The sequence below is a fragment of the Lepidochelys olivacea genome (genome assembly GCF_965140295.1).
Source record: "Lepidochelys olivacea isolate rLepOli2 genome assembly, chromosome: 3".
Lineage (NCBI taxonomy): Eukaryota > Metazoa > Chordata > Testudines > Cheloniidae > Lepidochelys > Lepidochelys olivacea.
This window is the reverse complement of record NC_140413.1, coordinates 35,975,048-35,998,627: the sequence shown is the minus strand read 5'-3', so window position 1 is coordinate 35,998,627 and position 23,580 is coordinate 35,975,048. Positions and strand designations below refer to the sequence as shown.

General features: G+C 40.7%; 1 protein-coding gene across 3 annotated transcripts in view; it reads left to right on the top strand.

Annotated features, from left to right (window-relative positions):
- Positions 1-11,342, top strand: part of TRAPPC12 (trafficking protein particle complex subunit 12) — an 81,193-nt gene extending 69,851 nt beyond the window's left edge. For all 3 annotated transcript variants that reach the window (XM_084622369.1, XM_084622368.1, XM_084622367.1), the window contains 4 exons: positions 3,317-3,415; positions 8,167-8,267; positions 9,061-9,148; positions 10,582-11,342. In XM_084622369.1, coding sequence (XP_084478495.1) covers positions 3,317-3,415; positions 8,167-8,267; positions 9,061-9,148; positions 10,582-10,824 — 531 coding nt within the window. In that variant the 3' untranslated portion in view covers positions 10,825-11,342. The remainder of the gene's footprint in view (positions 1-3,316; positions 3,416-8,166; positions 8,268-9,060; positions 9,149-10,581) is intronic.
- The last annotated feature ends 12,238 nt before the right edge of the window (positions 11,343-23,580 follow it).

The following is a 23,580-nucleotide window of genomic DNA, read 5'->3' as shown; positions in this document are numbered from 1 at the left end:
CCCCTCCTGCAGGCATTCTCATGATGATGCAAAAATCTTCAGCCTTCGTGTGATTTTTTTTTTTTTTTTAGGAAGCAGTGTGTGAGAGAGAGAACTCCCTACTTCTGTTTTATAGTTTAGTGAAGGTGCGTGAACCTTTTAAGCCCCAAGACCATGAGTTCTAGTCCTAATGCTTCCAGTGACTGCTGTTAACGTTTCTGTACCCTTCTCAACCCTTATTATAAGCCAAGATTTCATATCATATCAGAGGGTAACTGTCCTTCACCATTTGCACAGATAACTGGGAGCTTACACAAACCTGCTTCAAGCAGAGCTGAGAATGAAACACAGGTCTCTAATATAACAGAGCTAAGTTTATCCACTTTGCAACATAGTCATCCAGAAGGAACCTGTCAAATCAGGTGCTTGTGTAACTAACATTAGTGCCATGTGGCTCTGTGCCATAGTGTAGTGGGTAAGCCCACAGATTAATGACTCTTCTACTGCATCCATGCGAAGAGGTGTGGTTCTTTAGCTGAAGTGGTGGAATCTCCTTCCTTAGGAGTTTTTAAGGTCAGGCTTGACAAAGCCCTGGCTGGGATGATTTAATTGGGGATTGGTCCTGCTTTTGAGCAGGGGGTTGGACTAGATGACCTCCTGAGGTCCCTTCCAACCCTGATATTCTATGATTCTGTGATAAGTGTTAGCGACTCACCCTTTTACACCCAGAATACAACCCTACATATGTCCCAAGCAGGGGCATTGTTTCATTAGGTTATGCTCTCTGTAACCGCTACACCACCATCTGCTCCTAGAACACGGAATAGAAACTAGTCACCCTGTTGTCCAGCCTTCCATTTCTGTAACCCACTCACTGTGTGTGGTGTCTCCCTATATGGGCTGGTCTTCATACAGATAACGGCATGCTTTCCTCTTACCACTTACTCTTTAAGCTAAAGTGGAGGAGGTCTATGCTTTGGATCAGAATATTGTGGTTTCCAGCCCTGCTCATATCCATGCGGGGGTGAAAAACTACATATATGTATAAAAGTTAGGGTAAGGACGACAGAGTGATAATTGGAATTATTTTATTTTGTAAAACATTGCATTTAAAAGTGAATTAGTATAACATCCCATTTATTTTACTGTTGCATTTTTATTATGTGTAATTGGTTACGTATAATTGTCCCTTTAGACATAATACGTTGTGACAGACTGCTTTGTCTCTTCACTGAAGAGTTAACTCAAGTTCTCTACCCTCAAGTTATTCCTCTCAAGTTAGCATAGCTCAAGGTGGAGCAGCCACACTGCAAAATAATATTCAAGCAGCTGCATTCACTCATATGTGGTACAAAGACTTCTGGGTACACATCCCATGATTCTTAGCACTGCAATAAGTTGAGCTGCTCTATTAATTCTTTCCCAGTGATTTGTGGGAGAACTTTTCTGCCCTATCTGGCTATTGGAGGTGGGGGAAGAATTGTGGGAAGGCAGTGGAGGTCTAGCAGCACTTGAGTTGTGTTAACCTGTATCCACACGTGCTCTCTCGAGTTTTAAAATATGCCCCCTCTTGGGCTAGCCACTCAAGTTAAAAACTCCAGCACACTTGAGGTAAGAGGTTTGATATATGGATGGGACTCAAGTTATAACTCAAGTTAACTTTAAGGTGCAAGAAAAGCCTTTAGTGTGTGTTTAAGACTAAGACTAACAGAATGTGGGAGTTTTTGCCTGTGTCCAGAGTGGAAGAGCCTGTTGGTGAACTCCCCTAAAAGATCAGAATTTGATTTAATAAACGTATTATTCCAGAAAGCTAGCCTTGTTCTCAATGGTGTAACATTAATGCTTATGGAAGCATCTCACGAAATGACAAGACTATAGAGCCTTTCACCTGTCCATCACCAGTTTGAATCATAGCTAGCTCAACAGGGATTAAAAGCTGTTCCTACCTAATATAAGTCTGGTGGTCCCTATATGAGGTGAGTTTGGTGAATCCCAGTTCCAGCTTCTGCCTCACAAAGTCACTACCATGCTTTTCACTAGACTGTAAGCTCTTCAGCGCAGGTACTGTTCCATGCTATGTGCTGTTTATACGATGCTTAGCACAATAGGCCCCCAATCTCGGTTGAGTTCTCTACCAAGAGTTCCAGTAGCAGAGGCCAAAATCACCTTACTCACTATAAATTTGTGAGAGTTCTCAACAGTGTAAATACCACACACACATTGATGGAAAAGGGAGTTCAAAAGAAAGCGGACCAAATAAAACCACCTGACTTTGTTAGGGTCTGTCTGTTGGATTTTTGAACTTCTGGGGTAGCCAATATTGATACAGTAACATTTAGTATGACATGGTGCATCAGAGTGAGAACAAGAGCTCTAAATATGTCAGTTATTGAATATTATACATGTATCATTGTTAATGAAGTATAGTCACAGTTTGCAAATTGTTTGCAATTGATCTCTTTGATTTTTGTTGCTGCAAAATTGGATTATTACAGGTCATGATCTGGGTCAGAAATAGGCAGGTCTTAGTCATTTTAAATATAGCCTTAAGAAAACATAACACAGTTCACAATATCTGCCATCAGTTATGGAGTAGAGGAGAAGGCAGAAGAAATGCCTGTGGCATTTTTTCCAAGTAAGTTGTGGGGGGGAAAGTGACCCCTGTTGCTTTTCAGCATTAAAATTTGCAGAGATTAGAGCACCTTCAAGAGGCAAAACAAAACAAAATGGTAGGCTACTAGGCAGAGTGTATACACAAGCGTCTCAAGATAGCTGGCAAAGCCTGGAACGAGCAGGCTGTGCCCTTTAGTCTCTGATATGGTTTTGATTCTGAGCATCGCACACTAGAAGTCCTTGTATTACAGTTTACACATGGAATTTTCAGAAGTGCCAAAATCACTTGGGTGCATAATCCCCATTGATTTAGACTAAATGGCACTTGTGCTTTTAATTCACTTAGGTGCTTTTGAAAATGCCACCCGAAATCATTATTGGAAGCTGAAGAGTAAATAGTCAGGTTGTGTTGCTAATTTTGCTGAGGAGAGACGTGACCCAGTTGGAAAAAGAAATGTAAAGAAAAATCTGCCACTTTATCACTGGGTGTAGTGTACATTTCCAATAGAACTGAATAGTCAGAAGGTTAGCATAGCCGGCAGCTAGCACTGCCATGTTGGGAGGAAATTCCATTAACATTAAATATTTGAAATGATTTTAATTCTGTACTCGTTCGTTCTCATTAATATCTGTTTACTGCATATACACTTTTTAAAATGAGCGTACATAAAACAATGAGTGAATGCTGATCTTAAAATCGAGTCATGTACTTTTTCCCCCTTAGGACTATGTGCTTGCTGTAGATGCATATCACACAGTCATCAAATATTACCCAGAACAGGAACCTCAGCTGTTGAGTGGAATTGGAAGGATTTTTCTTCAGGTATATATGTTACACTGAATATGCTAAGTAACATTGTTGACAGTAATGTAATGAGTAATTGCTGTATTTAAAACTCTGTTGTTCTTCTTATTAGGTGTATATATGGCAACCTATATGTAGTAGAGACTTTAAAATAAGATGAAACAGCAGAATTTCTACCATGAAACATTTGACTAGATTAGAAAATGTAAAGTATTTACAGTGGTGAATCAAACTTTAATTACATTATCTAACAAAGATCACACTATGGAAATTATACCTAATAATTATATCAGCTCAAATGGTGAGACCCTGGTCCCACTAGAGTCTATAGCAAAATTCCCACAGACTTTAATGGGGCCAGGATTTCACCCCAAATCTAATTTCCCTCTTCTTCAAACCCAGACAGGCTTCTGGTGTTTAATCAAACTGCTCCCTAAACAGCTTAATCCAAAAGCCATGTCAGAATTTCCTCACCTTCCTTTTGCCATGACATTATTTCCATTGTGGAGAGAAAAGCCAGTCGTGTTTCATGTGTACAAAGAATGTGCATATGGCTGTGTAGATGACACCTATTAAATACTGTTGGAATATTACATTGTTTTTAAAAAAATGATCTCTTATTGCTATGCTACATAGTTATCTGATGAAAATTTAAGTCCTAATATTTCGTATCCAACAAATCCATAAAGAATGGGTTTGTAACATTCCTTAATGTTTAACACTTCAGACTTTCTCTTTTATTAATAAAGAACAATATTAGTGCTTAAATGATGTATTTATAAACTTTCTTCTTGTCTGTGGTGATAAGGCTAGAAAATTAAACTGTTCTATTTGGGGTTTCTTTTTAGTTGGACAAAAGATAATTACATTATTATTGTTCATTTGAAATCATATAAGTTGTCATTCAAACAAATCCAATTATGGAATTTTCAGTTTTTCTAGCAGAAATTTTATTTCAAGGTAGTTGATCATTCAGTAGAGTGGAGGTGGTGTTTGAAGGTCTTTTTCTGAATCAGAATTGATCTGAACGTTGAAGTGAAATTCCTATACAATTGAAAAATATGAAAGTTAATTATAACCTGAATAGACAACTTCTACTAACTATGAATAAAGCTACTCGAAATCCACATAACTAATAATTCTGGGTCATAATAGAAAAATCGATCAGCCAGTTTGGATGCTTTACTTGGCACTGTCATGTGACAAAGCAGAGATCACTTCCTGTCCCTGGATTCTTTCTCTCAGATACATCAGTGACTTCATTGACACTATCAACCTTGAGAGAGTGTGCGCAGACTGCCCCATGTCTGTGAAGAGCAGACTGTCCATCCAATTTAAAGAGTGGTGTTAACAGGCTCTGAGATGAATCCTGTCAAGTTGTTATCCTCCTTGATGGTTGGCTATGACATGGGATTATTTGAATTAGTGGTTTTACTGCCAGAACTGGACCTTTCCTAATAGAGTAGCAGAAGGGAAAATAAAGCATGAGGTGCCTGTTGGCCTGCTTACATAACCCTGGACAATAATTAATGAAAACACAACTTCTAAATGCAAATAGTTCTTTGGCCTGGTGCATCAGGGAAAATGTCTTTATTGCTTGGCAATATCTCCTGTTTTTATTTGGTAGTTTTGAATAAAAGCAGGATTCAAATTGCCTGTTTATGAAAATAAGAATAAAACCTCATTGAGAGAGGGTAAACTGGACTGAAATTTAATAACAAGAAATTCCATCTTGAGAGTGCTAAGCAACTGATACAGGAATTTAATGTCAAAAGACGCTCCCCGACTTGTGCAATCGTTCCATTCCGGAACGCCTTGCGTCACTCGATTTTTGCGTAAATCGGAAATGTATACCCGACCACTACACCAAAAAAAACTCCTGTCTGTGTGTTGCTTTTGCCAGGAACAGAATGGAATGGAGCCTTCCAACTCCTGTTAAGTTACTAAGTAATATAGCTAGAAAATGAGTTAAATTTCCTTTTGTTTAATGGCTGGTAAAATAAGCTGTGCTGGAGGGAATGTATATTCCTGTTTTTGTGTCTTTTGGTAACTTAAGGTTTTGCCTAAAGGGATTCTCTGTTTTGAATCTGATTACCCTGTAAGATATTTACCATCCTGATTTTACAGAGGTAATTCTTTTGCCTTTTCTTTAATTAAACTCGGGGAGAGAGAGAGAGAGAGAAAGGTGCAGCAAAGAGGAGTTGGGAGCCAGCATGTGTAGGTGTCAGCTGTGTAGCATGTTTGAACTCTAGAACAGGCAAACTCCATGAGAAGAAGACAAAACCTTTTGCAAAAACTGAGGGGAAAGGCAAAGGGAACTTTTCAGCACTCAAGCCTCACAGTTTCTCAGAAAAATGGTGCCAAGTGATTCCCAAGTAGTCTCAAACTGATCTGCTAGCCATGACTTGCAACCAGAAGAGGCACAATGAGCCAGATTTTACCCATTTATGAAAGTACCAAAGGTATTTTGGGAGTGGAATTCAACTCCTAAGTGTGAAGTAATGCAATGGTGAATTACTAGATAAACCCAGGGTTGTGAGTTCAGTCCTTGTAGGGGGCCATTTAGGGATCTGGGGCAAAAATTGGGGATTGGTCCTGCTTTGAGCAGGGGGTTGGACTAGATGACCTCCGGAGGTCCCTTCCAACCCTGATATTCTATGATTCTATATGATTAGTGAAGAAGTTCTATGAATATGAAGTCAAGGGTGGAGTCTTGGGAAACGTAACATTGGCATAAGGCTAAGCTACGTGTTGTATTCTCTCTTACTTCAAATTTCTCACAAGACCCAATTCTTCTGTAATGCCTACAAGAATGTGTTGGTTCAGGAGCTGTGAGATATAGTTGAACGGTTTTTAATTTTCTTTTTAAGTATACAAAATAGTGTGTGTGATGTTTTATGTTTAATGTTACCTATATCCTTCACCTTCCAAATGTCACTTATTTGTTATGAGCTTCTTAGGGCAGGAATCCTGTCTTCCTAGCCCAGTGGGTCCCTGATTTTGAATGAGGCCTTCAATAGCTACCATCATATAAATACTAAATGAGGGGAGAGATTTGGAAAAAGCAGAAAAGGCCACAGTCTACCCCAGAGATGCTTTAAGAGGTAATGTGAGTAAAGCTGTCAGCAACCACTTGGGACACATCAGAGACAAAGTCAGCCTGATCGGTTGGGAGGAAACAATGAAGATGGTTTGGTCTTCAGTATTTCATTTTATGCTCCTAAAGTACTCTGAATCTGCTTGCTAGCTAACCCTTATTTGCTATTTGAATAACTCCATCAAAGGACTTGAAAAGTGAAATTACTGTTTAATTTACAAACCAGTGCTTTTAAGTTGTTCTGTGACTATTTTAAACCCAGTTTCTGCAATAAATTACAGCAAAGGGGACTTAAAAATAGCCCCCAAAATATTTTTTGAAAAATAATCCTATTTTTCAGACTAACGGAAACCATGGTTAGTCAGTGTAGATTACACTGGAGGAACATTAACCATGGGTTTGATTATTTGAGGCTAACAAGAGGGTTTTGTGTTAATTTGGAAGCATTAATAATCATAATAGTTACATTAGTTCAGAAAAAGTGACTGAAATTCCTAAATTAATTAAATAAAATCCGGTGGCGGTGGGAAAGTAATTTTAAATGGTTAAAATTCCAGGACTAATTTAAACTGATTCTTGTATGTCAGATATCCTGGAAAAGCGAAAGAGATAAATACTTTCCATTTATTTAATGGAGTAAGGGCACTTAACAAATGAATAGTTTATGTATAGTAATTGCATATTATTCAGACACTTGAATGCTGAGATACAGTTAAGAAATAAGAATTGTTCATGATAAGTTTTGTAAACTACCATATTTTTTATAAAAGAGAAGAAAAAGCTTATTTCCTAAAATAATCACTCCTAACTTAAAAACTGTGACATTTGATTTACTTTACACTTTGACCACCCTCCCAAAAGAATTATGAATTCTGTTTTCTGACAGTTCCCAAATCCATCACTCCTTCCACCCACGCACTCCCTTTATCATCTAGCCCAATAATTCTGAATCCACCACATTATCCCTTCCCCAGTACCCTAACTGAGACTCTTCTAAGTGGCTTCTCTACCTGGTATTTTTGTCTCCGTAGCAGCAATGGCGGGGGTTGTTCTCTGGTCTCTGGCTGTGGGGTGATTGCTCAGGAGGGAACTAGATCTCCTCTGGTCATAGGTGGGGTGGCCATCTGAAGAATGGATCTTCCACAAACTACCTGGCTACCATGCTCCATCTCACTTATGATTGGTGGCTCCTAGCTTTGAGGAGTGATCCTGTTTCCTCTCTTGTGTAGTAGCTATTGGAGGTAGCTCTGCTATCTTCTCATTTCCAGCTAATTTTGCAAACCCCTGGGGTTTTCTTTACAATGGAGAGCCTGGACACCTGTCAAAGCTGTTAGAAATGAGGAGACAAAGCCACCACTACGTAATATTCTAATGTTCCACTGAGCCCAGTTTAAGAACCAGGTCCTTAGGGAAGAGGACACTGTATGTGTTTTTTTGTTATTCACTTCTATGAGCTTAATGAGGAATTGTAAAAGTCAGCCTTGATATCGGCTTTAGTCCATTCACAGTGAATAATGGCTAATCGGAGAGGTAGAATTATGATGCCAGTTACTTTAATACTTCATATGTTTTCACGTTTTGGTTCTTTGTGGAAGGATGTCCCATGAAGAGCTCATTTGAATGGGTCTTTCTCATGCATTGTCCTAACTTTCTTGTAATTTTTGTCATCCAGATTGGAGATATAAAAACCGCAGAAAAATATTTTCACGATGTTGAGAAAATGAGTCAGAAATGGGATGGACTACAGCACCAAATTATGGTTTTAATGAACAGGTAGATAATTTAAGAGCTAAATAAAACTTTAAAATATGATTTTGCAAAATATGCATTGTGAGTTTTAAAGTACCCTTGAGAGTATCTCTTTCTCGCTCTCTTTTATGTAACCACATCTGTCAGAAGTGAGACTGAATGGCATGTACACCCATGAGATCTGTATTACTTGGTGTAGTCATCTTATCCTGGCTTGAAACTCTTTAGTTACAAGAGTTGATTTTACAAAGTTATTTCTCATTCTTCAAAGCATTGCATATTTTACCCTATTTTTTCAATATATACTTTTAGGAACAAAGAAGCTCTTTTGGATTCTGATCCTGCAATCAGATTTGCTAGTGCAGACCCAGCACTTGCTAGCTTCAAATGGATGCCAAGATATGCACTAGTAAATCAGATTGCATGATGGAGTCCTCAGGTTTTGGTGTTTATCATATTAGCTAAATATATTTTGACAAGTAAAATAATACTACAGGTGTGTTCTGGAAACAGATATAACACTTTTAGTTTCACAGAGAAATTATTTTAGGAAGACTCTCTGTATTTTAATAACAAATATAGAAAAGCATTGCTTTGTTGGCAGAATATCTGAAGTGGTCAGTGATCTGAATTGTCACTTCATTTGTCTGTAAATCTGTGTCTCGCAGCTGGCTCACGATTACACTGTGAAGAGCAAATGTCAAAAACTCTTCGCATTTATAATAGGGAAAATAAAAAGTGGTCTCCGTTCCATTTGAAATGTATTATCACCTTGGGTTTTTCAGGATAACTGACTCATGTGTCACTTACTTTCTAGAGCATTTCTCTATCTTGGTCAGAATAACTTTGCAGACGCTCACAGAGCCTTCACAGAAATTTTAAAGATTGACCCTGCAAATGCTGTGGTAAGACTCCGGATGTACTACATTGAATTGACACCTGAGTGGTTGAATTGACACCCTAAGATATAGATAGCACCCAAAGGGTGCTTGGAGCTCTATAGAAAAATTAGATATGGTCCACGCTCCAAAGGGCTTTCTCTATACATAAAGATAAGATACAAATAAAAACAAAGGGATGAGTAGGGGAAGGCAGGACCAGTTTACCTGAAGAGCATGATTGTTTACTGCATGCACTGTAATGGGTTACATGTTAAGGGGGCTCTGTGAGGGCTTTTATATGTTGGCTTTGTTTTGTTAGAGGTACATATTGGAAAACAAAATGGTAATTGCAAACATATGAGGAAATAATTTATCATCGGATAGTATTAGAGGGACACTATCCACTTGAAAAATCACACTTTTTTACCCCATTTTAATTACTGTATTTAGAAATAACACTGAAGGCTCCTGATCCTGAAACTGCATCTGTGCATGCACATGGGTCTGCCCATATAGAGCCAGCTGTAAATCAGAGTCTAAAATTCTTATCACTGAAAGACATTACAGAAGAATTGTCAAGTTTTTTCATCTTGTTTACTTGTATATTTAGCAGCCCTCTGACTATAGGGATGTATCGGTATGCTGATCCTTGGGCATAAGCATATATTCCCAGTGCCATATTCCCGGGCCCCTTTAAGACTGAGGGAACCAAGTTCAGGGAGCACATGCTTGGAGTCCTGTGACTGCCGGCTGTAAATGCCACCTGCTATAACTAGAGACCACTTCCCCTCATTTGTGGGAGACCTACTTAGGAAAGAGGGTTGTGTCTTCCCCTATCCCCAGCTTTCAGAAAGTGTGAAAATTTCCATTGCTAAGTATTTCATACTACTTTTATCTCTTTTGTACCTTGTGTTACTTAATAAATTCTGCTCTGATGAACAGGATATGGAACCTGATGAGCATTTGGGATTTATTTGGACTGCCCTAGTTAGTGAATCTACCCATTGACTTAAAAGTCAGTTTCAGTAAATCAGTTTCCCCTGTTTGCATCTGTGTTTCATGTAGCTGCAGGGGAGAGAAGGACATTTTTAAAAATAGGAATATGCAAGTGTAAAACTAGAATAATTGGCAGGAGGATTCAAGGACAAATGTGGTATCTGAAACCACTTTCAGCTCGCTTTTAACATTATCTGTTGAGCCCCTTTACCAATCTGAATTCCAGCTTGGATTCTTCTATCTTTTAGAACTTCAGGTGTTGGAGGTCAGCTAGTTTTTCTTATGGGATAGACACTGAAAGTAACCAAGCTCCCCATGCCAAGGATAAAAGAATTGAATTGTAGGATAAATAATACATTTCAACAATTGCAAATATTTGCAAAAAAAAAAAAAAAAGTAAAGACTTATTAAATTTGGTTTGACTCCAGACTCAATATATATATTATAATCTTTTTCTCTAGGCTAATAACAATGCGGCTGTTTGTTTGCTTTATCTGGGAAAATTGAAGGATTCCCTCCGGCAGTTGGAAGGAATGGTTCAGCAGGACCCTAAACACTACCTACATGAGAGTGTTCTTTTCAATTTGACAACTATGTATGAATTGGAGTCATCCCGCAGTATGCAGAAGAAGCAAGTGCTGCTTGAGGCTGTAGCTGTCAAAGAGGGTGATAGCTTTAACACTCAGTGTCTCAAGTTAGGATAGTTTGTTTTCATCTACCAATTTTTTTATGAAAGGCTGATTTTTAAAATTGTACATACTCGTGAATATGTAAAATGTTCCTCTTATGAATGAAATGTAATAAAATCTCTAATTATGAACATATAGCAGAATTACTACACTATCTACACGGTCTGGAACAATAATCCTTGCCTGTCACTATTGGGATTTTGTGCTGATCTATAGCCAGCTTCATCTCTGCAGGTCTGTTACTATTCAGTTATTCCTAACTCGTATCCATAATCACATTTACTCAGATGGATTCCTTTTTTCAGAAGTGACACGTTTGAGCTGACTTGTATTGATGGTTGTTATTATAAATTCTTCAGTGATTGCGGGAGAAACATGATATTATCAACTCTCATAACATGGCTAAGGGTTCCAGAGAATGTCTGTATAAGTAGCATTTATCATAAAAGTTAAATCCTGAATGCAGATTTGCTTTCAGCATCTTCTAGTGTGTATATCCCACCCTCCCAAGCCAATAAACTCAGTTCCTCCTATTTGTGCACTCACAGTTGATTGTTTCATTTTTTTAATTCAGTATTTAAAACCCTGTATTTTCAAATGAGGTCTCTGGATCAACAGAAGAACCGCTACCATCCCTTAATTTATCCCTATTTGATAGAGAATCAATCCAGATACTCTGTTAATTTGTAAAACAGTTCTAAGTACGACAAATAGAGAGAGCTATACATTGTGCTCAAGCACAATAATGGTCAGGAGTAAGATTCTCTTACAGCAGTTGGAGTAGCCTATCATCATGAATTACTGCACTGGGACAATGTGCAGTCTTGAGCTACGATGGTTCAACACCACGTCTTCTAGTCAGGTTTTTATACTACTCCTCCCACTGTGATATCTCAGTGCTTGTAAACAGTACAGGCCTACATTTTTAAAAGTAGCTAGTAAGATTTATTTATTTATTTTATTTATTTATTGAGATGTCCAACTTGAGGCACATCCTAAAGGGACCTGATTTTCAGAAAGTTTTAAGTGTTCACCTCTGAAAATCAGACCTCTTTGAGGTGTCCAAGTTGGGCAGCCAAATACTGAAGTATCTATAATCACTGATCACTTTTGAAAACTTTGTCAGCACAATAACAGCTGTATGGCTAAGTGTTTTGGCCCATTATTCTAGAATGCTGCTATTTCTCCCATAAGGTATTGGTATGTTGATGCAATGGATAGCCAGGCTCCCGAAAGTTTTAAAAAATTAAATCTATATAGGACTTCTGTGGTTAAGGTCAGTGTTCCACAGCGGAATCTGATCCCAACTAGTCCAAGAAGGACAGGCATTCGGTTAAACTAGTTATAAGATATCATTGCTAACACTTATTTAAGAGCCACCTAGGGTTTTTTTGGCAACTATTTTAGCACAGTGAGATAAAACTATTGGTAGTTTATATCTCTTTTTGATAAGCACAACATATTGCTATAATTTTAGATGTAATATAAAGACTATGGAGCAGATCCTCAACTTGAGTATATTGTCATTACTCAATTGAAGTCAGCGTAGTTTACGGCAGATGAGGATCTGGTCCAAGATGTTGTTCAGTGAAACCCAAGATAATACTGTTTTTCAGTATAATTTATTATATGCACAGTCTTCCCTACCTGATCTCCTTTTCCCATGTTTAATATTTCTTCTAGACAGTTATGTAACCAAGATATATTTCTACCACACATTTTCCTTGTAGACATGGAAGATAGCAGAAAGCAATTCCAATTAAATAGCTCAATTTATAAGGCAGTGTAAATAACATTATTGTGGGACACAGCTTCTCTTGACATCTTGCTTAAGACCAAGTGTAGCATCAGTTTAGTATCTGATATGGTCTCTTGTGCAACTATAACTGCACTTTTAGCAGGCCTGAATAGGTCTTCACGATTTCCAACTACTATAGTCCAGATTCACCATTGCCCTGCATTTTGTTGTAGTAATTTGTACCAGTGCAAAGTGGGAGTAAATTGCTACCGCTCTGATTTTGTAGCATCTTACACTCACTTGGCATTAGCGTCAAGGACTACAACAAGGTGCAGGGGGACAACAGAGAATCGGATTGTGTCCTACTTGGGGAATCAACTTTAAAAAAACAAAACACTAAAGATCTTCTGAAGTATATGATAAATTGCCTGCAAAATGTTTTTTTTCATTACCCAGCTTTTCTTTTTCCTATTATGTAACCAGAGACCGCCCGACACAAATCACTTTAAACACAGATACACTGCCTATTGCACAGATGCCATTTCAGCATGTTTTCTATGTTTTTTATTTCCAGAAGTCTTTATTCTGATAACAATGTTATTGAGGAAGCTTGGACTATAAAACCTCTAAACTCAATGAGCCATTAAACAAATTATATCGTTGGTAAACTTACAGAATATTTAATTAAATTTTAAAATGTAGAAAGTAGGATTTGATGATTACTACAGAATCTATTTAAATGTACTGCTTACAAAATGCAAGAAATTGTTAGTGTTGCAATATGGTTGAGATTTTACATACATACAGCTTAGTAGCTTCAGAGTTCCCCATATTTCAGCCAGACAGCACACATCTAGGATTTTTAATAACTATATATGGTGTTAATTTTAATGCCTTATGGCCAAATTTTGCCCTTAGTGATACCCAGGCAATCCTGAGGTTTCCTGAGTGTAAATGAAGGCAGAATTCCACCCTCACTACAGCCTGATGTGTCATCTGGCCAAGTTTTGGGAGGATGTAGAAAGCATAGCTTGGAATAAATTTATATTGTTAAAATCTCAAGTATAACGTTGCCTTAACATCAATTTTTAAATACACTTTGATTTATTTCACACATTCAAATAGACGTCTTATGTATGGAATATCCATCCTGAACAGATCTGTAAGTTTCTATCCTTTCCTCCTTCAAATCTCTCTTCAACACCCACTTCAACACTGCAGCAAATTGGCCATCCAAAAATGGACAGGTTGAAGGGCAATTGAGTATATTATTTGTATTACAGTATCTCCTAGGGACCCCTGTATTGAGGCCTCATTTTTATGTTCTGAACTAACATAAAAAGATGATCCTTGACCTAAACTGTTTAAATCATAGAATCATAGAATATCAGGGTTGGAAGGGACCTCAGAAGGTCATCTAGTCCAACCCCCTTCTCAAAGCAGGACCAATCCCCAACTAAATCATCCCAGCCAGGGCTTTGTCAAGCCTGACATTAAAAACTTCTAAGGAAGGAGATTCCACCACCTCCCTAGGTAACGCATTCCAGTGCTTCACCACGCTCCTAGTGAAAAGGTTTTTCCTAATATCCAACCTAAACCTCCCCCACTGCAACTTGAAGTTGCAACTTTACAATCCAAGTCCCCAAAATAAGGCATAAGCTGTGTATGAGCTCTCTGCATAGGAGTGAACTTAACTCATAGTGTATATCTGCACTTGAATTTTTAGTTGTGATTTTATACATGCTAACATGATTGTGAGTAATACTGTATACACTACATAAAGGTTTGTTCTTGGACCCACCATTTTTCCCAGTCATGTTTAACCTTAGCTGCAGCTGTAAACCTGTGTCCTATCTCTACTAGAACTTAAAATCATGTTGATCAGCATGTTTAAAAATGACTAAAAATTCAACATACCATACAGAATGCAGGTGGCAACATATCAGTCAGTGTGCCTATATATCTCAAGCTGCTACCGACTCAACTGCTATTATTCAGGTTGCTACAAGGAGCCCTCAGAATGACTGACTAGAAAGGTTTCTGAAACAGGATGTGAGCTAATGGATGAAAGAACAATCTACTATAACAGAGTGCCAGAAGATACCACTCTCCGCCCTTACATAGAAATCAGTGGTTGGGAGTGATGTGCTGTAAGTAGCAGGACATTTGCTCATTTATGTAGTAGTTGCGGCATAAGTATTAAAATAGGTATAGCAGTTCAGCAGCACTGAATGCAAACAAGATCCAGGGCTGGTTAACTTTCAGGCAATTATAGTAGAAAGCTGCTTTCCTGCTCAGCTCTTCAAGTCAGTTTGAGGATTACAAGATTCTTATCTCAATGGAATGGGTGAAATGGTCACAATCACAGTGTTAGAGAAGGAGTAAAAGAAAAAAAAAGGAGGGGGTCTGATTGCTGCATTATCCAGGATATTCTGGATCAACACTTGATCCAGCTAGGGCTCTGTCCAATCATTTGCAGATGTTCAAACATTACAAAGGAAAGTCATTGTCAATAACAGGAGTCCAGTCTAAAACCATCAAGTGTGGATTGTAAATTGCCCGTCCCCTATTGGTATGGGTAATGTGGAAACTAGTTCTAGGTGGGGAGGGATGTCCTCTGACCTAAAACAAACAAAAAAAAAACTGTCAAACTTAAAATGAAAAAGTAAAGTTAAAAGCTGCACAATGTAATTTCTAAAGCATTTTTTAAATCCATTGTTCAAAGAGCAGGGTCTGAGCACACACTTCAAAAGCTGGTGCACACTCTAGTGGCAAACTTCAGAACTTACTTCCTCCTCCAATACAAACCAGGGCTGCTCTACCTCATCTTTGTAATTTAGCCACTTGACTTTATTTACAGTTAGTAAATCCATCAGATAATAACTTCCCTTCACTCCGTTTTATAATATGGTCAGTTTGTAACTGCCAGCATCATTGGAGATAGTGGGAAGGATGTGCATGAAATGGGGCCTAAACTAAAATTCTCTGTGTCCCATCATCTGTGATCCTTGAGGAAAATCTGAGTCCAGAGCCAAACTTTACTGTTTGGGGCCATTTCTGCTAAATGAGAGCGAGTCCAGGGTTCCACATTGCCACCAAGGTGAGAAAAATGTAGAATATTTATTAAATTCGAAATATCTATTTGCAGTAAGTGCTGGTCAGGTACATCAGTTATTTCTTGTCATCCAGGATAAGAACATATAAAACAAAAAAGCTGGCATTTCTGAATAGTATGGGTAGTCCACAGAGACCTGCTTACTGAACAATAGAATAATTCAGAGTAAGAAAAGTTATTCAAAATTAACAAATTATTGCCAAAGCTGCAAAAAATTAGAATTTATTTGTATTACAGTAATGTCCTGCTGTCTTCAACCAACTGACTGGCTAGGCACTGTATATACACATACAGAGAGACTGTGCCGGCTCTGTATATCTAAATAGACCAGACAGACAAAGGATGAGAAGGAAACTTGAATGTTACTTCATATCTCTCTCTGCGTCTGAGTCACACAGCAGGGCAGTGGCAGGCTGGGATTAGAAGCCAGTTGTTTTACCTGTTAGTCTACTACCCTCTCCAGGAAGCCAATAGACATGTAAAATGTCACCCTGTCTGAACGACTCCTCTTCGGAGCCAGATTTTTGTAAATCAAGAATATCTGAATCTTTATACAAAAACAGATGAAGGTTGCTCTAGTATAATTGCTGAGCCCCAAACTGTGTTCAGCAATTTAAATCCTCAAGCAGGAAGCCTTTTGATTTTATTATTTTCCTAAAGAAAGGTTCATTCTCATTGGTTGCTAACCATTAAAACAAGTTGATTTGCCACTTGATAGAGCCTTTCCACTAAACCTAGTGCTTTTTGCTAACCAGGAGAATATGTACTACATCTAAGGCTAAGATTTTGACACGCATGTTTTTAGTAGGTGAAGTACCACTAGTAATGAGAGACACCAACATCATCACTCTCTATAAAAACAATGGTGACAGGAGCAACTGTAAAAACTATCGTGGCATTTCCTGTCTTAGTATTATGGGAAAAGCCTTTGCCCGAGTTGCCCTGAACAGACTTCAGACCCTTGCAGACAGAATCTATCCTGAATGACAGTGCAGCTTCAGAGCTGAAAGGTCTACTATCAACATGATCTTCTCACTGAGACAACTACAAGAGAAATGCAGAGAACAAAAAAGCCTCTCCGCATAGCCTTTGTCGATCTCACAAAGGCTTTTGACTTTGTCAGTAGAAGTGAACTATTTGCACTTCTAGAAAAGATTGGATGTCCCCCCAAGCTCTTAAGCATAATTCGATCATTCCATGAAAACATGTATGTCACAGTCCAAATCTCTCAGGCTTTTCAGAGTCATAGTGGAGTTAAGTAAGCTTGTGTACTTGCCCCAACTCTGTTTGGGATCTTCCCTGCTACTGAAACAAGCTTTTGGTTCCTCAACTGAGGGAATCTATTTGCACACAAAATCTGATGGAAAGCTGTTCAATCTTGCAAGACTCAGATCTAAAACCAAGACTTGGGAGGCCCTTATCCAACACCACCTCTTTGCTGAGGCTGCAGCAGTGACAACCCACATAAAAGCTCATCTTCAAAGCCTAATGGACAGTTTTTCCAAAGCCTGCCAAGACTTCGGGCTAAAAGACTAACATAACGTGCCAAGTTGTTGAGAAAGCACCCTCCATCAAGATCAACAACTATGAACTTGAAGTGGTGAACGAGTTCATATACCTGGGGTCCACTATCACCGTCAACCTTTCTCTTGAAACAGAACTCAGTATCCTCATTGGAAAAGCCATCACAACAATGTATAGACTGAACAAGAGGGTATGGCAAAACAACAAACACACAAAGATCTGTGTGTATCATGCATGTATTATCAGCACACTTTTGTATGGGAGTGAGACTCTTCTACTCTCATCAGGAAAAGAGGCTCAACAGCTTTCAAAAGCGTTGCCTTCGTCGAATCTTTGGAATCTCCTGGAGGGACAGAGTCACGAATGCTGCAGTGCTCAAACAGACCAGCATACCCAGCATGCAAATGCTCCTCAAACACAGACGATTCCACTGGCTTGGGCATGTGTGCCGAATGAATGATGGGTTCATCCCAAAGGACATCCTCTACGGCGAATTGGCATCTGAGAAAAGACCCAAAGGATGCCCAAAATTGCATTTCAAGGATATATGCTGGCGAGACCTCCGAGAAATAGACATGGATGTGGACAAATGGGAAGATCATACTCAAGACCACAGCCTTTGGCAACAAGAGTTTAACAAATGTCTCTGGAGTTACAAGAGGAAGCAGTCCAGCTTAGCAGAGGAGAAAGGAGCTTGCAGAAGGTAGAACCCAAAGGACCGAAACATCACCTTTAAATGTGACAGATACAGTAGAGATTCTCTCTCTTGAGTGGGTCTCTTCAGCCACATCCGCGGCTGCCATAAAACCGATTGAGTAAATTTTTTACCTCTCAGGGGCACATATCCACAGTCTCTTGAGACTGAAGGATGCCTTCACAAATCTTTAGTAAAAGTCACGGACGGGTAATGGGCAATAAAGAAAAATTCATGGAAGCCCATAACCTATTGTGACCTTTACTAAAAATATGCATGACAAAATGGGGAGCTGCAGGTCCCCACACCACCCTCAGGGGGCCCTAGCACAGATCCCCCCACCGTCCATGGCTCAGAGCTGTGGGGTGCTCCACTGCCTATGGCTCAGAGCTCCCCCATTACCCCTGCCACCCATGGGAGCTAGGAGCTCTGGGATACCCCCTGCCACCCGTGGGGGCTGGGAGCTGTGGGGCACCTCCACTGCCTGCAGTGGCTGGGAGTTCCCAGGGCCTCAGTATCCATGGCAGCTGGGAGCTGTAGGGTCCCCTGCCAGCCACCTGCAGCAGCTGGGAGCTCCCGAGGCCCCTCTGCCTGTGACAGCTAGGTGCTCCCAGGGCCCCGCTGTGCACAGCAGCTGGGAGCTGCAGGGTCCCCGTGCCAGCTGCCTGGGTGGCTTGGAGCTCTGGGATACCCCCACTGCCCACAGCGGTTCAGAGCTCCCAGGGCCCTGCTGCCCGCAGCACCTGGGAGCTATGGGGTCCCCCCGCCACCTGCAGGGGCTCGGAGCTCCAAGGTGCCCCGACCAGAGTCTCGGAACTCCAGGGCACCCGCACCGTGTCCCGCAGTTCCTAGCCGCCACGGGCAGCGAACCCTGAAGAATCCATGACTTCCACAACCTCTGTGAGAAAATCATAGCCTTAACTATATCTATACACATGTATTTATGTAGCTTCACATACATTTATTCAGATTCTTCATTTCTACATTTTTATTGTGTGGTGGATGATGTATTTTTCACTTACTGGATAATTTTTTTACTCATGATTTGTACCAAGCTGCGTTTAGATGGAAATTGGAATTCAATTAAAAATACACAAAACCAGCATTGTAAAATTATTGGTTAAATAAAACTACACGAAATGTCCTGGATGCATAAGAAACAAAGTAAGGTTATCAAAACATGTTTGTATTTAAAACTGATCACTAAACAAAGAGAAGACTGAGTGGAGAAATAACAGTTTTCAAGTACATAAAGGTTGTTATAAGGAGGAAGATGGAAAAATTGTTCTTGTTAACCTCTGAAGATAGGACAAGCAGCAATGGGCTTAAATTGCAGCAAGGGTGCTTTAGATTGGACATTAGGAAAAACTTCCTGTCAGGGTAATTAAGCACTGGAATAAATTGCCTAGGGCAGTGTTTCCCCAACTTGGGACGCCACTTGTTCAGGGAAAGCCCCTGGCGGGCCCGGCCGGTTTGTTTACCTGCCGCGTCTGCAGCTTCGGCTGATCGCGGTTTCCACTGGCCGCTGTTCGCTGTGCCCGGCCAATGGGGGCTGCGGGAAGTGGTGCGGACCGAGGGACGTGAGCTGTGCAGCAACATCAGAATTTAGTCAGCTTTGCACATGCCCATTTGTGGAAACTTAGGTGACCTGGGGGTCTTAGGCACTTACGGGTTGGGCAACAGCTGAGAGGAGGTTTTGATGAATGTCAGTAGCACATAAATGTTGGATTTAGGCATCCAAAGAGACAGGTGCCTAAGTCCCTTTGTGAGTCTAACTCTATGTGGCTAACCTGCTTAGGTGTTTTGAAAAAATTTCACTATCTGTACCTTTAGGTACCTAAAAATCTATCCCCATGTCCTTCCAGCTTTTAAAATGACTAGAGCTCATCCCTTCCCATCTGGATTTTATTCACAGATTATTGGAAGAGGAAAACAAGCATTCCTGCTTTCTTAACCCCCAATCACATTGAAGTAGTCCAAATGAAGAAAATACTTGTTTTCCACCTGCTAGCGAAACTGAAACCAAAATTAATTAAGGCAAACCATTTTTCTGCACAACAGAAAAGAAAGTTCTAACATGAAGAAAGCTGTAAATACCAGCATTTGCTCCATGGTAAAGAGTAAAAAAATATAGCTACTTACTGTACTACGTGACACTGCCATATTTATAAAGCTTGAGTTGACCATTAAAGATTTTTTTCACCTCTGTTCCTTTATGTAATTATAAAAAAGCAGCACTCTTTAACTCACTCAGACTTGAGAAGGGGTCATTGATACAGATTTTTAATTATTATTTCAATTAGTTCAATAGATTAAATTTAGAATAAAGTTAGGCTTTAACATAATTTCAAATGTAATGTTACACAGGTTTATTTTTTAAAAATGTATTTAAGTTAAATAACATTGATTTAAGAACATAAGAATGGCCATACTGGGTCAGACCAAAGGTCCATCCAGCCCATATCCTGTCTACCAACAGTGGCCAATGCCAGGAGCCCCAGAGGGAGTGAACCTAACAGGTAACAATCTAGTGATCTCTCTCTTGCCATCCATCTCCACCCTCTGACAAACAGAAGCTAGGGACACCATTCCTTACCCATCCTGGCTAATAGCCATTAGCTTATAAAAATAACACTATCCAGTTTTCATTTATTTTAACCATTGATTTTTATCCATGCTGTCTCCAGCTGTGACCAATGGAACATATTTCAAGAAAACACAAAATAATGCAGCTGTCTATGCAATACTGAACCAGGAGCAGGGAAAGCGTGGGGGTAGGGGGCATCTTATATTCTAAAGCATAAAGCTTTATAGCCCTTAATATTTTCCATCTCAGTTCCTGTAACTGAAGAGGCTAATTTAAATCATACTATATTAAAATATACATCAAAAGAATGTTAAGGTTGCAAAGTCAAGCATTCAGAAGTTACTAAATGCCAGAATTAAGGTTACCAGTGCAACCTTAATTCTGCCCCTTAACTTTTAGATTCTTTGCTGCCCAGTGGAATCCTCAGCCCTGAGTTAGGCACCCAGGCTCCCTCTGCACTGCATGGGGACAATCAGGTGCCTAAGAAAGGGAATCACCAAATACCCAGTAGCCTGAGAGTTCAGGCACTCACCTGGAAGGTGGGAGACCTGGATTCAAATCCCTGCTCCAAAGCAGGGAAAATGCGGATTTTCTACCTTCCAAATGAGTGTGCAAACCAATGGGTTATTGGGTAGTCTGGAAAAAAACCCACCCCCACCCCCACTCCCAATCAGGTCACCCCCTCCTAGTGCTGATTTGTGCCCCACAGGTGAGATAAGCAGGGTCATATCTAATTTGAGAAACCTTGGTGGCAGTGTTTGAACTAAAGCAGTTTTGTGCATGCCCACCAGCAGAAACTAAGCCCTGGTCTACACTAGGACTTTAGGTCGAATTTAGCAGCGTTAAATAGATAAAAAACCTGCACCCGTCCACACAATGAAGCCCTTTATTTCGACTTAAAGGGCTCTTAAAATCAATTTCCTTACTCCACCCCTGACAAGTGGATTAGCGCTTAAATCGACCTTGCTGGCTCGAATTTGGGGTACTGTGGACACAATTCGATGGTATTGGCCTCCGGGAGCTATCCCAGAGTGCTCCATTGTGACCGCTCTGGACAGCACTCTCAACTCAGATGCACTGGCCAGGTAGACAGGAAAAGAACCGCGAACTTTTGAATCTCATTTCCTGTTTGGCCAGCGTGGCAAGCTGCAGGTGACCATGCAGAGCTCATCAGCAGAGGTGACCATGATGGAGTCCCAGAATCGCAAAAGAGCTCCAGCATGGACCGAACGGGAGGTACGGGATCTGATCGCTGTTTGGGGAGAGGAATCCGTGCTATCAGAACTCCGTTCCAGTTTTCGAAATGCCAAAACCTTTGTCAAAATCTCCCAGGGCATGAAGGACAGAGGCCATAACAGGGACCCGAAGCAATGCCACGTGAAACTGAAGGAGCTGAGGCAAGCCTACCAGAAAACCAGAGAGGCGAACGGCCGCTCCGGGTCAGAGCCCCAAACATGCCGCTTCTATGATGATCTGCATGCCATTTTAGGGGGTTCAGCCACCACTACCCCAGCCGTGTTGTTTGACACCTTCAATGGAGATGGAAGCAATACGGAAGCAGGTTTTGGGGACGAAGAAGATGATGATGATGATGAGGTTGTAGATAGCTCACAGCAAGCAAGCGGAGAAACCGGTTTTCCCGACAGCCAGGAACTGTTTCTCACCCTGGACCTGGAGCCAGTACCCCCCGAACCCACCCAAGGCTGCCTCCTGGACCCAGCAGGCGGAGAAGGGACCTCTGGTGAGTGTACCTTTTAAAATACTATACATGGTTTAAAAGCAAGCATTTGAAAGGATTACTTTGCCCTGGCATTCACGGTTCTCCTAGATGTAGTCCTAAAGCCTTTGCAAAAGGTTTCTGGGGAGAGCAGTCTTATTGCCTCCTTCATGGTAGGACACTTTACCACTCCAGGCCAGTAACACATACTCGGGAATCATTGTAGAACAAAGCATTGCAGTGTATGTTTGCTGGCATTCAAACAACATCCGTTCTTTATCTCTCTGTGTTATCCTCAGGAGAGTGAGATATAATTCATGGTCACCTGGTTGAAATAGAGTGCTTTTCTTCAGGGGACACTCAGAGGAGCCCATTCCTGCTGGGCTGTTTGCCTGTGGCTAAACAGAAATGTTCCCCGCTGTTAGCCACAGGGAGGGGGGAAGGTTGAGGGGGTAGCCACGCGGTGGGGGGAGGCAAAATGCGACCTTGTAACGAAAGCACATGTGCTATGTATGTAATGTTAACAGCAAGGATTACCCTGAAAGAGTGTAGCCACTGTTTTATAAAATGTGTCTTTTTAAATACCGCTGTCCCTTTTTTTTTCTCCACCAGCTGCATGTGTTTCAATGATCACAGGATCTTCTCCTTCCCAGAGGCTAGTGAAGCTTAGAAAGAAAAAAAAACGCACTCGCGATGAAATGTTCTCCGAGCTCATGCTGTCCTCCCACACTGACAGAGCACAGACGAATGCGTGGAGGCAAATAATGTCAGAGTGCAGGAAAGCACAAAATGACCGGGAGGAGAGGTGGTGGGCTGAAGAGAGTAAGTGGCGGGCTGAAGAGAGTAAGTGGCGGGCTGAAGAGAGGGCTGAAGCTCAAATGTGGCGGCAGCGTGATGAGAGGAGGCAGGATTCAATGCTGAGGCTGCTGGAGGACCAAACCAGTATGCTCCAGTGTATGGTTGAGCTGCAGCAAAGGCAGCTGGAGAACAGACTGCCACTGCAGCCCCTCTGTAACCAACCGCCCTCCTCCCCAAGTTCCATAGCCTCCACACCCAGACGCCCAAGAACGCGGTGGGGGGGCCTCCAGCCAACCAGCCACTCCACCACAGAGGATTGCCCAAAAAAAAGAAGGCTAGCATTTAATAAATTTTCAAGTTGTAAACTTTTAAAGTGCTGTGCTTAAAGTGCTGTGTGACATTTTCCTTCCCTCCTCCACCACCCCTCCTGGGCTACCTTGGTAGTCCTCCCCCTATTTGTGTGATGAATGAATAAAGAATGCATGAATGTGAAGCAACAATGACTTTATTGCCTCTGCAAGCGGTGATTGAAGGGAGGAGGGGCGGGTGGTTAGCTTACAGGGAAGTAGAGTGAACCAAGGGGCGGGGGGTTTCATCA